This window comes from Ictalurus furcatus, chromosome 4 (assembly GCF_023375685.1).
Source record: "Ictalurus furcatus strain D&B chromosome 4, Billie_1.0, whole genome shotgun sequence".
NCBI lineage: Eukaryota > Metazoa > Chordata > Actinopteri > Siluriformes > Ictaluridae > Ictalurus > Ictalurus furcatus.
In genome coordinates this window covers 14,487,498-14,503,488 of record NC_071258.1, presented here as the reverse complement: position 1 = coordinate 14,503,488, position 15,991 = coordinate 14,487,498, and the positions used below count along the sequence as shown (strand labels likewise).

The 15,991-nt window shown below is 39.7% G+C and overlaps 1 protein-coding gene across 14 annotated transcripts in view; it reads left to right on the top strand.

The window, feature by feature from the left end:
- LOC128606755 (hydrocephalus-inducing protein homolog) overlaps positions 1-15,991 on the top strand; it is a 48,401-nt gene that overhangs the window by 14,807 nt on the left and 17,603 nt on the right. For 12 of the 14 annotated variants that reach the window (XR_008385735.1, XR_008385736.1, XR_008385737.1 and 9 more), the window contains 12 exons: positions 3,214-3,313; positions 4,391-4,509; positions 5,135-5,358; positions 5,843-5,910; positions 6,036-6,271; positions 8,087-8,187; positions 8,281-8,416; positions 8,601-8,765; positions 8,954-9,106; positions 10,528-10,766; positions 11,328-11,604; positions 12,366-12,509. Coding sequence is in view for 11 of the 14 variants with exons in the window: in XM_053623136.1 (XP_053479111.1) it covers positions 3,214-3,313; positions 4,391-4,509; positions 5,135-5,358; positions 5,843-5,910; positions 6,036-6,271; positions 8,087-8,187; positions 8,281-8,416; positions 8,601-8,765; positions 8,954-9,106; positions 10,528-10,766; positions 11,328-11,604; positions 12,366-12,509 (1,962 nt within the window). In the remaining 3 variants the exon portion in view is untranslated. Of the gene's footprint in view, positions 1-3,213; positions 3,314-4,390; positions 4,510-5,134; positions 5,359-5,842; positions 5,911-6,035; positions 6,272-8,086; positions 8,188-8,280; positions 8,417-8,600; positions 8,766-8,953; positions 9,107-10,527; positions 10,767-11,327; positions 11,605-12,365; positions 12,510-13,436; positions 13,562-15,991 lie in introns of all 14 variants that reach the window. The other 2 variants (XM_053623145.1, XM_053623138.1) reach the window with 2 other exon arrangements.

Below are 15,991 nucleotides of genomic sequence, written 5' to 3'. Positions count from 1 at the left end.
TGTAATACTGTAATAAGGGGTTTGAGTTCTATAAAGTATAACCATAGAGTTAGTGAGATACCAATCGAATGTTTTAAAGAGTATATATGATTTATGCTGCATTAAATACTATAATTCAACTTAAGCGAAGTTAACTGCATCATTCAATCAAGTTACAATCCCAAGTCAGGGATTTTTGGCAGAGGATAGCTGAAGAATGTACTTTGAAATTCAAAATTCAAACAAATACAGCTAGCTCCTCCCATCAGTATTCCTTCTAAAGCCGTGCCTCCAAAACAAATGCACATGTGCTGCCTAGACTAGTTCACCTGAATGCTAATGCCTGCAGGTGAGCTTACTGATCTGAAGGGCAAATAGAGAGACTTCTCCTTGTACTGATTGGTTGGATCAACAACATTTTGCCTACTGTTTATGGAACAAAATGTTCTTTGTTTTTGTTGTTATTTTGTATATTATTTTTTAATGACAGCTGCCAGAATGTGAGGGGATCTAAATGTTAAGTACCTCAGTGAATATGTCCAAATACTGTTGTACTCTGGTATGTGGAGAGAACAGACAAATTGCTTGCCTTTTTAGCAAAACTAATTATTGTTATGCAATCTGGTGTGGGTATTGCATATATCACATTTTCCCCCCATTTCTCCTCATACAGAAAATGTTTCCGTAAAAAACCCCCACTGCAGCTAAAATTATCTACCTTTTAACAAGAGTTTTAAGACAGCAGTTTTTTCTTTTATTGCCCCATGGTTCTGCATTGCTCCTATTTTACTGAGTGTTTCTGCTGGAGTAATTCTGTCATGTTGCCACATTTACACATCACATTGGTTTACTAATGCTGCACCCTTAAAACTAGTTAACAGTTAAACTAGTTCTGTTTAACTCGCAACATCATCAACTTTTCCATCTTATAATGCATAATAGATAGTAGGGAGTTTAAGCAGCAGCTGCGAATGGAACGGCTATGGTGAGCGGAAGTAAGAACGTAAAAATCACTAAGCAACCGTAAACAAGACGGCACAACCTAGCATTCAGTCATTTATTGAAATATAAAAAAATCATTTAAAAAAGCAAGAGAATGATTGCTTTTGGCATTAAATAATAATCTATTGTCATAAAAAGAGTTTTTACTCTTGTATGAGGCCAATAAATCTAAAAACCTAGATTTACCGTGTAAACAATACAGTATTTGTCTTTTAATCGTGATTACATGGGGGAAGACAAATGCCTAAATTAATTTTGTGCCAGAAAATTCAAATAAGCTTAAGTTTAACTTGAATAAAGTATCAACACAGATTAAAGGACTAATGGTACAATCATATACTTATGTAATTACAATGTCAACAGAAACATGAAATTTTCTTGCCTAATCTGTCACGCTGTAAGGACTATGGCAAACCAGCTATTCTCCTGATCATCACACCCATACGTAGGACTTCCCCAATCTGATACCACAAGTTTGGAAGCACACAATTGTCTAGAATTTCTTTTGTAGGCTGTAGAATTAAGATTCCCTTCACTGGAACTAAGGGGCCCAAACCAGTTCCAGCATGGCAATGCACCTGTGCACAAAGAGAGGTCCATGAAGACATGGTTTGTCAAAGTTGAAATGGAAGAACTCAATTGGCCTGCACAGAGCCCTGACCTCAGCACCACAGAACACCTTTGTGTTCCAGGTCTTCTCACCCAACATCAATGCCTGACTTCACTAATACTCTTGTGTCTGAATGATCACAAATCCCCACAGCCACGTTCCAAAATCTAGTGGGAAGCCTGTGGAGGTTATTACTATAACAGCAAACCTAACCCACAAACCTTTGGCCATATTGTGTTGTACAGACCAACCTGAAGCCTGGAGAATGTCCAGACTGGTTTGAGCTCAAAGGAAGTCTATAGTAACTCAAATAAGCACTCTTTACAACCGTGGTGAGAAGAAAAGCACCTCAGAATGCACAACACATAAAGCTTGAGTGGATGGGCTACAGCAGTAGTAGACCACATCATGTTCCACTCCTGTCAGCTAAGAATAAGAACATGAGGCGATCATGTGCACAGACTCACTGAAAGTGGACAGTTGAAGACCAAAAAAAAAAACAGGTGATTTTTTTATTTCTAATTTTCAACTGTCCGGTTTGAATGAGCCTGTGCCCATGATAGCCTCTGAAATACTCAAACCAGCCCATCTGGAACCAACAACCATGCTACAGTTAAAGTCATGGAACTCACACTTTAAAGCAGAATCCATATCGTTTTTTGTGGGTTTGTTCTGGATGGGTGAGTAAATGGTTTTGTCTGCTGCGGTTTTGGACCTGTGCCTGTCTTTTCATTTTCTCATTCATCCATACCACCTGTCCTGGATGACAGAGACAGATCTGTCTCGGTGGTTTAATTTGCTTCCCAAGATACCAGCTCAGCACGTGGATGAAACGTTCCCTGTCTCCCCCGTTCACTCCTCCCTTAATATTCATATTAGGACAATCACTGTATCAGTGAAACACTGTGGTCTCACATTTTTGTGCAACATTTTCACGTTCCTGAGAATGACCGTCACATGCAGAAGGCTGCTACTGGCAAAATAGAATTCACCTAAAGTCCACATTAAACAGTGCTGCCTATATATGTTCGTATCGCTAAAAAGCACAAGTCGAGGAAATCTGTGCCATGTAGCACTGCGAATTCCTTTATAATGTGTTAAGTCATGGATTTCACTTTTTTACTGTGTATTTTGTCTGATGTGCATGTTTTCATACACGATTTTTTTCTTGGACTATATGGAACTTTATATCTGTTTGAAAAAGAATGTCTTTCTCCTCAGTTGAAAAATAACACTCATTTAACTAGCAAAGGGCAGCCTCATCAGCAAACATCTTTGCATTATAGTTGTATAGTTATATGTGATGTGATGTTATTGTCTAGTGCATTATATGATGAATTACTTTAGTAGCATAAAGCTTACCGTACACCATAACCTGGAGACAGACAGTGGTTTTTAATTGTAGCTTTGTAGTCTCTGTTGTGGAAACTACTGAGCTACTGAGTTTTTTACAATACTGTTTTATTCAATTTACATCCATTACACTTTACATGTTCTATTCAAGACAGCACTGCCTTCAAACACATCTAAAAGCAAGTGAAGTGCCTGGGGGTGCAGTGTTTAATGAAGCGGAGTGGAAAGAATATTATGGTTCAGTTAATATGTCTCTGTATTACTTACAGGAGGGGGACATCTGGCCAAACCGCACAGCAGAAATCAGCATCATCTTCAAACCCCAAGAAGCCAAACTTTACCAGCACACCATATACTGTGATGTCACTGGTACTGGTTAACATAATATTGTTGTATTTAAAATGAATATGTTTGTAAATGTGTAAGTTGTCTACTTCTTTGAAAGCCAATTGTTGAGTGATTTGCATGTGTGAATTTAAGCCCATCTGTCATAGAAAACCAGAGCTAGATCACCCTGCAGCTCTGGCCTGGTTTCCCACTGAAGCTAAGCAGGGTTGAGCCTGGCCTGTACCTGGACGGTAAACCATCAGGGGTGCTCACCCTGTGGTCTGTGTGGGTCCTAATGCCTCAGTATAGTGACAGGGACACTATACTGTAAAAACAGCACCGTCTTTTGGATGAGACGTTAAACCGAGGTCCTGACTCTGTGGTCATAAAAAAAATCCCCAATAGGCCCTTATCTATCATGGCCCCCTAATAATCTCCATCCCTGAACTGGTTACACCACTCTCCTCTCCTCTCCACCAGTAGCTGGTGTGTGGTGGACATTCTGGCTGCTGTTGCATCATCCAGGTGGTTGGTACACACTGGTGGTGGGTGAGGAGATTTCCCCACATACAACGTAAAGCGCTTTGAGTGCCTAAAAAGCACTATATAAATTTAAGGAATTATTATAGAAAACCTCACATTTGCACTAGTTTGTCAGAGGATCATTCCAAGAAAGTGTGGTGACAAAATTCATAGACACTGCAAAATTTTTTGGACCTGTCCTCTCATTCTTCATCTTATTAAGGGGATTTTTCTTGCCTAACAATGACTGATCTGTCCGTATTTTATACCGATGAATGCTTTGGTCTATAGACCACAGTTGCTTAGTTCTATATTAATTTCCTTGGGGTACATTATGATATCCTGCCTTGTTTTATAGTTGATTGAAATTCATGTAATGTATTTATCATATATACTAAATGTGGTCGGTTTTAATTAGATAGTTTTTAAGCTCAGTTAAGCTTTTAATAAAGGGATAGATTGTAGCTTCTCAATCAAACCAGCAAGAGTAAGAGGTGGCTGAGCAAATATATATTGCTACTTATTTTTTATTTTACTAATCCACTGTATTGCTTCAGGATATGAAGCCAGTGATGTATTACAAATGTCTTCATGCAGGCAGAGCGTCTCGTTTGCCACTGCGTATAAAGGGAGAAAGCATGGGGCCCAAACTGCAGTTTAACGTTGATCTGCTGGACATTGGCAACATTTTTGTTGGATCCAAGCACAGCTATGAGGTATGAATACACACAACTACTGTCCTTGCAAAAGTCATCCCTAGCAATAGTTAAGATACCCCTATAAACCCCAGTTGATTTGACTCTGTATTCAAAGTGAAACAAGTATTTGGAATCAATAAGATGTCATTTAAAGATAGATCACTGGAAGTCATTTAATTTCATCCATTTGGTTATATGTACTGCACATAAAAATATGTTTGTAATTATATTATCTTCGAAAGGAGAGAAATTATCAAAGACATATAAAATATAGGAAGCTATTTAATACTTCATTTTATGAAACTAAATTAAAATATATTTTGGAAGCTTATTAGTTTGAAAATGGCACAAGTACTTTAAAAATGTCAGTGTGTCGATGCAGGCTTTTCTGATTTTATTTGAACTAATTGTAATCTAACTATAACACAAAGCTGTAACAACAAGAGGTGTTATGTAACTAAATTTAGGAAACATCCCAGTGGTTAGCAAACACAGTGATTGATATCAAAATCCAACTTCAGTTTACTTCTTACTTACTGAATTTGTTTCCATGCATTCTACTTGGTTCACTTGCCTTTTCAAACCACAACTATTAGAAACAGATTGTGATTCTGTGCTTTATCTGCTCTTACTTTTACCCAAGGTGCCTGTGAGCAATAAGGGACTTATAGATGCCCCCTATAGGCTCATGCCTCCCACTACAGCCATGGGTCTGTGCTTTTCCTTCAGCCCTCCTGAGGGCATGGTGCCGCCTGGGGCCTGCCATGTTCTGGAGGTCCGCTTCTCTTCTGACAAACTGGGCACCTTCTCAGAGGAGTTTTATTTTACTGTTTCGGGGAATCCCCAGCCTCTCATCCTCACATTCAGGTAACTGTCTTATTGTTGACTGATTCTGCCTATGTGCTGCTGCTCCTGTAGCCCCTTGTTTTTCAAGGACACGCCATAGTCCTGTTTTCAAAACTCAGCTGTTTTTCCATGTAGTTGCTAGCCTTTTGTTATGCAGATGAAATAAATGCGTAATGGTTTCACATACATAAGTATTGAGCCACAGTTTGTGGTGAAAGTTCTATAATTCACTTTTCATTTTTGCCACTTTCAGAGTAAAATGGATTACTGTTGAAAATGCTGAAAGTAGAGATTACAGGAGCACTACTCTTCACTGTCATCTTACAAATGGATCAATATTTTTTGTTTTCCCTGTCACAATCTTTCTTTTTTTAAGCATTTTTGTTCTTACTAATTAAATAATGAATGAATGAATGAATTACTTGTTGCATGACCAGTAACCTTCACTTCAGAATGGGCAATGTGGAGTTTAATGAAAAGCTCTTTGTCCTGTTGTTTGTTGCAGGGGGTGTGTAATGGGCCCGACGTTTCATTTTAACATTCCTGAGCTCGACTTTGGAGATGTATCCTTTGGTAAATGAACTTTCTATTGACAATAGCCACGATCACCTGCTTACCAAAAATCCCAGTACCACTTCCTATTTTCCTGATTATTTTCTCTGTTTCTTTGCTTCTACTCTATGCATTGACCTCAAAAGGCTTTCCTCACACACTGACCTGCTCACTTAGCAATACCTCATTGGTATCTATGAGTTTTGGCCTGCGGATCCCTGGAGATGGGATGCGGAGGGACAGTGTGACCAGTACAGAGCAGGTAACAGAGATGGACAGGAATGACTGGAAGCCAGGAGACAGGGCATCTGAGAGGCCTCGAGAATTCAGGGTGACACCCAGTTCAGGCAACATCCGGGCTCAGAGCCAAATGGACATCAAGGTAGGACTCTTTGTTTAATAGATCCTGCTTTGACCCTTCAGTGCATGCTCTCACTGCAAATTTGACACAAATTAGAATTGAATTCACTATGCAAAGGTTAGCCTGCATCACTTCAGATAGACTGTCTTGTCTGCCCTTTTTAACAATACAGTCTCCCAAGAGGAAAAAAAATGTCTTTAATCTATTTTTTTTTTTATCTTTTGCCTTCAAAATTGATTGAGCAGAACTCAAAATTTTAAATCCATTAAAAACAGAACAGACCTCTAATCCCTAATCAGTTTAAAAAGGCTTTTAAAGGCTTGCTGTTGTAAAAACCGAAAATGAGCGAGCAGACAAAAAAAACAGAAGCTCAGATAACTCTCTTAGCTCCATCACCTTGCTTCTCTTACCAGATGTCCGGCACTGTGTGTACCTGTCAGCCAGTGGCCCTTTACATTAGCAGTAGCTGTCATATGCATTGAAAGGACTAATCTGCTGGTTTTGTCTGGGTGTCTGTGAGCTTCTCTGAGGTTGGGGTGTCTCCTGTCAGCATGCAGGATGTCCTGGTCTCATTCTTTAATAGCTCTGTCAACTGTGTAAAGTTAAACGAGGGCGGGTGATTTAGAAAGGTCTGCCTGATTGATCAGCAGCTGGATCTTGCTTCTCTGGGTGAGGTCTCTCACAGCTGTATATGTTGTTGTTTGCACCAATTTTTTAATTCAATTAGGGCTAATTCTGTGCAAAAAACCCAGCATGTTAAGTGTGAAACTGGCATATGGGTATAAGTGCACCTTGTACAAGGGAACATGCAGTGTGTGTCCTCATCCTCTCATACACATTTGAATTAGTATTGCCCAAATGATGGGAAGTCAGGACAAAATATGTGGAGAAATGGGATATTCATATTCATATTTCTCTTGATTTATTCATTTTGGGTGGTTAGTGATGGATGGCTTTGCATGTGGTTTTGTCCAAAAGAAAGGTGTAAATTAGCTGCTTAGAGCAGGATAGCCATTGTTAGTAAGTGTGTGGTTTATTTTATTTATTTATTTTTCACACATTCTCATAGATATTTTGTGTCATAATGCAATATTTTAATATAAGAGTTTCGAGCTTTGTTTGAATGTGTGTGTGATTGTGCCTTGCGATGGATTGGCACCCCGTCCAGGGTGTACCCCGCCTAGTGCCCCATGCCCCCTGTGATAGGGTCCAGGCTCCTCGAGACCCAGCAGGATAAGTGGTATAGAAAATGGATGGATGGACTATTTCACAGCAGATTCTAAACCCCAATATACAGAGTGCATTTAGTAGACGTCACAGCCAAAGTTTATGTGATGAGCTATAGCCTCAGTAAATTAAACATTATTGTCAGACTGGTTGTAAGAGCATATTGGGGCCACAAGAACTCATGTTTTTCACAGCACCTGCTGACACATGTACATCTGGCCCTCAGGACCACTTAATGACAGGTGCACTGGACTAGGAAGTGCTAACTAAAGAACTCTGCTGCAGTATTATTTGTCAGCATCTGACTGCTGTGTCTAGTGTCTGTCTGTGGTTTACTTGTACTGTGGTCAGTACTAGATTGACTGCAGAGCAGAGCCGCTGTATGAACTTATAATTCATACATATATGAAGGGATTATACAGGGATAATTCTGGATTCTGGGATAATTATATACACGATTCATGTAATTTAAACATATCCAGGCACTGTGATATTGTTTACAGATTTTTTCCCCCATTGGGTACATCTAGAGGTGAGCAGTGTAATAAACAGTAATATAATATGAACCTGTACTGTATATATAACTGGAACTGTGTGTGTCTGCTGCAGGTGACCTTGTGCTCCAATACAGTGCAGCAATACAGTCTGGCACTGGTGGTGGATGTGCATGGAGTTGGGGAGGAGGTGTTAGCTCTCCCAATTAAGGCTAGGTAGTACATTTATGGTGACACACTCATTCTGTTTATACCCATAAGATGTACAGTATATAAAGGTTATTACTTTGTGGACAACTTTCTCTACAGTTGTGTTATTCCAGAAGTGCACCTGGAGAGTTCCATGCTTCAGTTCCAGCACTGCTTCCTGGGTTATCCCTATGAGCAGACCATCAGGCTGATTAATGACACAAACCTCCCTGCATGCTATGGCCTACTAGCTCAGGTAAAATGACATGAAGTCCATGTATCTTGTGGTTAAAGATAGTAAATCTTAAGAATAACATAACTGAGAGGAGGATTGAGGCTCTTCTTATCCCATAGTACTACATAATTAAATAAGTTGTATAGTATATTCTGCATGTCCCTCTGACCAGCATGTGAGCAACACTGTGTCTATGTATACGCAGGAGTATGAGGAGAACCCGTCTCTACTATACTCTACTGCTCATCCACGAGGAGTGATCCAACCATACAGTACTAAGCAGATTCCTCTTGTTCTTCAGGCTAAAACAGTGGGCCAAGTGCAACTCACTGCTCTCATTGCAATTTTAGGCCAACAGGATCCTCCACTGGTGAGCATATATGTATATATGCGCATACATGTATAAGATGCAGGCAACGAGATTTAACCATTGCCTATATTATTCACACTGCTCACAGTATATTTATTATTTCAGTTGAACTACAAATTGAATCACCTGTAATTTTCAATTTCATTCTATTACCCTTTGCTCCTCCAGTTCCTCTCTGTCTCCCACAGGAGTTGCTCCTGTCCTGCATTGGGCAGGGTCCAATTGTCTCCCTTTCTGCCACTGAGCTACACTTTGGCACCATCCCAGTGCTCACTGACATCCCAAGGACGCTGCAGTTGTTCAACCATTCCCCCATTCCGGCCCAGTTCTTGGCACAAATGGTGGGTCTAGCCCTATTTTAATAATAGCCAAAATGCGACAAGCAGTGATCAGTATACTTTCTCTTTATACTAGACTATGCATTTCCCCCCACAGCCCAAATGCTAGTTAATTTATTCTGAATTGATTATTAGCTTAATTGAGTGTAAAATAAATAAGGTAATTGTCTGAGTGGTTTGTGGACTGCACATTGAACATTGCCTTGTCATTCCTTTTGTATTAGACTGAACAGTTGTATCAGGCCACACTCTCTGAAATATTGTTTCTTTTTTTTTATTTAGTCTGATTTTGGGGAACAATTTTCCAATGCCTAAGGATAAAACCAAGCCTAATCAGTCCCTGGAAGTCATATGCAGTATCTTATTTATAAGTGTGCTAACTTTTCTTTGTCTGTATACACTTGCTGGCCACTCTAATATGAACACCTTTACATTCATGCAATTATCCAATCAGCCAATCATGTGGCAGCAGTGCAATGCATAAAAATTATTCAGATACAATTCAAGAGCTTCAGTTAATGTTCAGAACTAACATCAAAATGGGGAGAATTTGTGATATCAGTGACTTTGACAGTAGAATCATTGTTGGTGGCAGATGGGCTGGTATGAGTATTTCAGAATCTGCTGATCTCCCAGGATTTTCACACCCAACAGTCTCTAGAGTTTAGTGTGAAAAAAAAAAAACATCCAGTGAGAGGCAGTCTTGTGGGTGGAAATGCCTTGTTGATGAGAAAGTCCAGAGGAGAATGTCCAAACTGTTCAGAGTCACTGAGATCACATTTTCCCCCATTCTGATGTTTGATATGAAAATTTAAGTTCTTGGTTGTATGTGTTTATGCAACATTTTCTCAATTTAGAAATCCCGGCCGGAAACTTTTTAACGGTCTGAAAAAGAGGACACCCAAACAAAAGCATTTCAGAGAACAATTTGTGTTAATTTCTACCCAATTCACTCTGCGCAAAATTTATTTGTGCATGCACCAGGAGGTTACTCATGTGTGTCATGACTGACAAGAGAGAACCAGAACTGTAATCAAGCATCTGTCTATATTGTGTTATGTCAAAAGATTAATTTCTTTGGTTTTAAATGAATGTAATGTAATGAAATGTAATCCCCAAAATAGTATTCCCATTTTTTACAAAATGTACCTGTAATCTGATTACTTTGATTTTTCACGTAACTGTAACAGATTACAGTTACCATTTCTTTGTATCCTGATTACGTAATGCCGTTACATGTATTCCGTTACTCCCCAAGCCTGATTAACAGTGAGTGCTGAACATGCTTTCAATAACCATTTTACAAGTTCTGCAGGAAAGAATACATTATAAAACCTTTGAGGGTTTAAATAGTTTAATATTGTTAAATATTTAGTTAAATATTGTATGTTATTTTATATTAACACACAGTCATTTGATGGCAGGCTAAGAGTAACTCTCAGTGGAGGGTGAAGCCAGCAGAAGGAGAGATCCCCCCAGACGGGCAGCTAGAACTGACACTGGTTGCCCGTCTAGATGATACTCTCCCCTTCCAGGACAAATTGCAGTTGGCCATCCGTAGCAGCCAAACCTGCACAGTACCCTTGTGGGCCACGGGGAAGGGTACCACCATCGTAACTGATCGACCCTTTGCTCCCCATCTGGACCTTGGAACCCACTTTAGGTATGGTGTAAAATGAAAACTATATTTGTTTCAAATTTTTATAAAACCACTTGGGTGAATTGCAGTCTCTGTGTGTTTATTCTATTTGCTCAGCCCCATGCCTATGCCACTTTTAGCTAGAATTCTATAATATTTTCTAATTTAATTCATATCTCTTTTTAGATGTTGCAAAACAAAACAAAGTGACATGATCAGTGAGCATATTTTATTTCCACAGTAGTGTCATTAGATTCTGTTCTTAAGATGTATTAATGTCCTGTATGAGTTATCATTATATATTTTGTGTATGTCATAGTACATAGTTTTCTTCATCATGTTTGCCTACGTATATGGTACCCTTCAAATAAAATGAAAATGGTTTTATGTACTGTATATAAGACTTAACTTAAATTTCGGCCAACTAGTACTCAAGGCTGTGAGGTAGGGAGATTAGTAGTGCTGAATCAGCAATCAGTACTTAATATACGTTAATGATCTTTTTAGATCAAAGTTTTATAAAAAAAGACTCCTGCTCAACTAATATACATTTGGAATTAATACCTTTCTGTTTCTACTCTGCAGCTCAGGTCCATGCCAGTATCACTTTAGGATCACCAACAGAGGTCAGCGATTTCACAGGCTTTTCTGGACCACTGAAGGCTTTCCTCACTTCCGCCGCAGAGGCCCACCAACCGCAAAATACCAACCACTCACTATCTCCAGGGAAGGCAAAGCCAGGAGTCCACAGGCACCTTCAACTTTGGGTTCCCCTGTTTTCTCCCTGACACCCACAAGGTTGGAGCTTGATCCAGGTCACTCCATCGACATGCTGCTGGAAGGCTCCTGTGATATGCCCAAAGTAAAGCAAACATTTTGCCTATATACCATAACACATTCTTAATGGCTGAATTGAACATAAAGCCCCAAACAGAATTTACTCTGTTTTTTTCCCACTGAAACAACATAGTTTTCAAAACAAATGTTCACAACCAAATGCATAGTATTGTTCTTAATCAATTCTAATTATCCCAGAGTGCTGCTCTCAGTTATTAAGTTGTAAATGTATATGCATTTTTCATATGTGAACATATGTTTATTTTTAGATATAGGGATTGCCTGCATTTATTGGTCATTTATTTATTGTGTAGTTTGTTGTGTGCTTGTTTATGTAAAGCTCTCTGCTCTGTTTTTGAAAGCTGGAGCAAGATGCACGAAAGCATATCACATTTATTGCATTTCCTGATGCATATAATACGTACCAAATAATGTCAGAAATGCACCGAGTTGCACCAAGCAATGTATTGCCTTCCTTCTCTGGCAGTTTTGCCCTGAGCCTCTATTGACTGAATAGGTAGCGACAAAGGAGAGAAGGTGAAGAGCAGAGATAAACCCAGTCCACTTATGGCATATATCAGTATACTGGAGCTCAGTCCTGACAGAGCATGGCTGTATTTCAGATCAGTACTGACAGGCTTGTCTAAGAATATGAATGAGGTGAATATGAATAAGGGGCACATCTCACAGTTAGGCTTTGAATATGAAAAGTTTAACGGAGTGTGTGTGTGTGTGTGGGGGGGGGTGTGTGTGTGTGTGTGTGTGTGTGTGTGTTTGTGTGTGTAGGTGGTAAGAGAAAGGCTGGTATGCCATGCCATCGTCGGGAATCAGAATGGGAAGGAGCGTATCATGACAGTGGATATCACATGTCAATTCATTGCCCCAGTCTTGAATATCTCCCCTCAGCAGCTCAACTTCTGTGTAGAAAAGGTTTGTGTGCTCCAGCTTGTGTGTGTTAGTGACTGGAACCTGTGTGCTCATAAAATACTCTCCTTTAATATTCTATAAAGTGAATCTTCTTCATTATACTGTCATTATGCCATCAAAATAAGGTCACACTTGGCACTAGGCAGAACCCAGTGTTGTGTGAGAGCATCTAATGCATGCCATTTTTGTTATCTAAGTGAATTGCGCTACAGCTTCATGGTCTAAACCTGAAATTCTAGGCATCATTTGTACTTTATTATTATTATTATTATTATGGTGGGAGGGTATCCTTCTCTTCCATATCCTTGCAATGTGGCAATTCCTCTGAACTGGACTGTTTGCTGTTTTCCTTAGTCTGTAGAGCAGATAATAGACATGAAAGTGCTGCAGTCCATTTTTTTTTTTTTTTTTAGAAATCACTAAATAGTAAGGTCAATTCACTGGGGAAAAATATTTTTAGTGCAGAATTGCAGTTTAATAAATTAAAACATAGATGGCTGACTCAGACACTGGCTATTGCTTTGCATGCAAACAAAGTAGAACTTTTTTTGTAAATTGTTAGGTGACTATTATGTAAAGAACAGACAGATCAGGAGTAATCATGATTATAATGAAACTGATTTCCTGTCTGCCATATATTGCTTTCATTATCACATCCCCCTGTACTCTCTATCTCTCTCTCTCTCTGTCTATCTATCTCTCTATCGCTCTCTGTCTCACACACACACACACAGCCAGCCACATGTGCACAGCCTCCTACCCTTTCCCCACTATGAGCTTCAGCTTTAGTGGTTTTCATAGATCTTCATGATATTCTGACTATCGCTTTCAAGTTCCATTGCCAGGCAGCATTTTCAGAACTTAAAATGCTAATTTGGTTTGAGAGCATTCTTTTATCTGGTACAGTCCCATATGCTTATGTGTTGACAGCGCATGCTAGATTTACAGACAATTCCTGCACAAGGGCCTGCAAGACTAAAGCAATTAAGTAGAAGGAGAAGGGGACGAGAAGGAAGAGGAACTAATGATTGAATCGGATGGGAAAAGAGACAGGAGTTTAGATGAAATTTTGGTTTCTACATATTGGCACTAATATTACAGAACTAATAGCAGTCTAGAAGATATTATTACTGTGGGCAGTCATCCTTAGGTAATAAATGATTAGATTCCCTGTAAGGGAGAATCACAGAGGAAAGATTTGATAAGTCACAGAGTATGAGATTTATAATTGTGAGTGCCAACAAGAAAATGTTATACAACAGACATTCCCAACTTTATACAACTTTCTACACATACAACTTACCACAAAAGCTCCTGCAATCTACAATAGGTCAGATCCAACTGTTAAAAAAAACAATTACATATGTAATACAGTAACTGATGTTAATAAAAAGAAATAAAGTGCTAAAAAAGAATAAAATAAAACAGACATAACCAAGCTGTACCCAAAATGAAAAGGATGAACATATTTGAGCTACCGTTTGCTTGTAAGGTTAATTTTGCTAGCTGCAGTTGTCAGTAGTTGTAATCATGTGATTTTTGGATACTTAACTATTTCATAAAGCTGGATTATATATACAGTATCTCACAAAAGTGAGTACACCCCTCACATTTTTGTAAATATTTGATTATATCTTTTCATGTGACAACACTGAAGAAATGACACTTTGCTACAATGTAAAGTAGTGAGTGTACAGCTTGTGTAACAGTGTAAATTTGCTGTCCCCTCAAAATAACTCAACACACAGACATTAATGTCTAAACTGCTGGCAACAAAAGTGAGTACACCCCTAAGTGAAAATGTACAAATTGGGCCCAAAGTGTCAATATTTTGTGTGGACACCATTATTTTCCAGCACTGCCTTAACCCTCTTGGGCATGGAGTTCACCAGAGCTTCACAGGTTCCACTGGAGTCCTCTTCCACTCCTCCATGATGACATCACGGTACTGGTGGATGTTAGAGACCTTGTGCTCCTCCACCTTCCGTTTGAGGATGCCCCACAGATGCTCAATAGGGTTTAGGTCTGGAGACATGCTTGGCCAGTCCATCACCTTCACCCTCAGCTTCTTTAGCAAGGCAGTGGTCGTCTTGGAGGTGTGTTTGGGGTCGTTATCATGCTGGAATACATGCTGGGATCGTGCTCTGCTTCAGTATGTTACAGTACATGTTGGCATTCATGGTTCCCTCAATGAACTGTAGCTCCCCAGTGCTGGCAGCACTCATGCAGCCCTAGACCATGACACTCCCACCGCCATGCTTGACTGTAGGCAAGACACACTTGTCTTTGTACTCCTCACCTGGTTGCCCCACACACGCTTGACACCATCTGAACCAAATAAGTTTATCTTGGTCTCATCAGACCACAGGACATGGTTCCAGTAATCCATGTCCTTAGTGTGCTTGTCTTCAGAAAACTGTTTGCGGGCTTTCTTGTGCATCATCTTTAGAAGAGGCTTCCTTCTGGGACGACAGCCATGCAGACCAATTTGATGCAGTGTGCGGCGTATGGTCTGAGCACTGACGGGCTGACCCCCCACCCCTTCAACCTCTGCAGCAATGCTGGCAGCACTCATACGTCTATTTCCCAAAGACAACCTCTGGATATGACGCTGAGCACGTGCACTCAACTTCTTTGGTCGACCATGGCGAGGCCTGTTCTGAGTGGAACCTGTCCTGTTAAACCGCTGTATGGTCTTGGCCACCGTGCTGCAGCTCAGTGTCAGGGTCTTGGCAATCTTCTTATAGCCTAGGCCATCTTTATGTAGAGCAACAACTCTTTTTTTCATGTCCTCAGAGAGTTCTTTGCCATGAGGTGCCATGTTGAACTTCCAGTGACCAGTATGAGGGAGTGTGAGAGCGATGACACCAAATTTAACACACCTGCTCCCCATTCACACCTGAGACCTTGTAACACTAACAAGTTACATGACACCGGGGAGGGAAAATGGCTAATTGGGCCCAATTTGGACATTTTCACTTAGGGGTGTACTCACTTTTGTTGCCAGCGGTTTAGACATTAATGTCTGTGTGTTGAGTTATTTTGAGGGGACAGCAAATTTACACTGTTACACAAGCTGTACACTCACTACTTTACATTGTAGCAAAGTGTCATTTCTTCAGTGTTGTCACATGAAAAGATATAATCAAATATTTACAAAAATGTGAGGGGTGTACTCACTTTTGTGAGATACTGTACTGTTAGATAGTGTTATAAGTTAGATAGTGTTCTGTTGAATCTTGGCCCAATATTTTATGTGTAGATTTTGTAATATTTGCCCTTTTCTGACATTGACAAAACATATGTCAATACAATAAAATGCTGTTGTATAATACGTTTGTGCTTTCTTCTGAGAGTTTATGTTTGACTTGAGACACTTTTAGAACAATGTATATAATAGGCTTGCTGCAATAGTCAGTGTTACTGGTGTTATACGGTGTTCGGCACACCGATTTACCCCCTCCCCCCTCCTCCAGTGTTACACA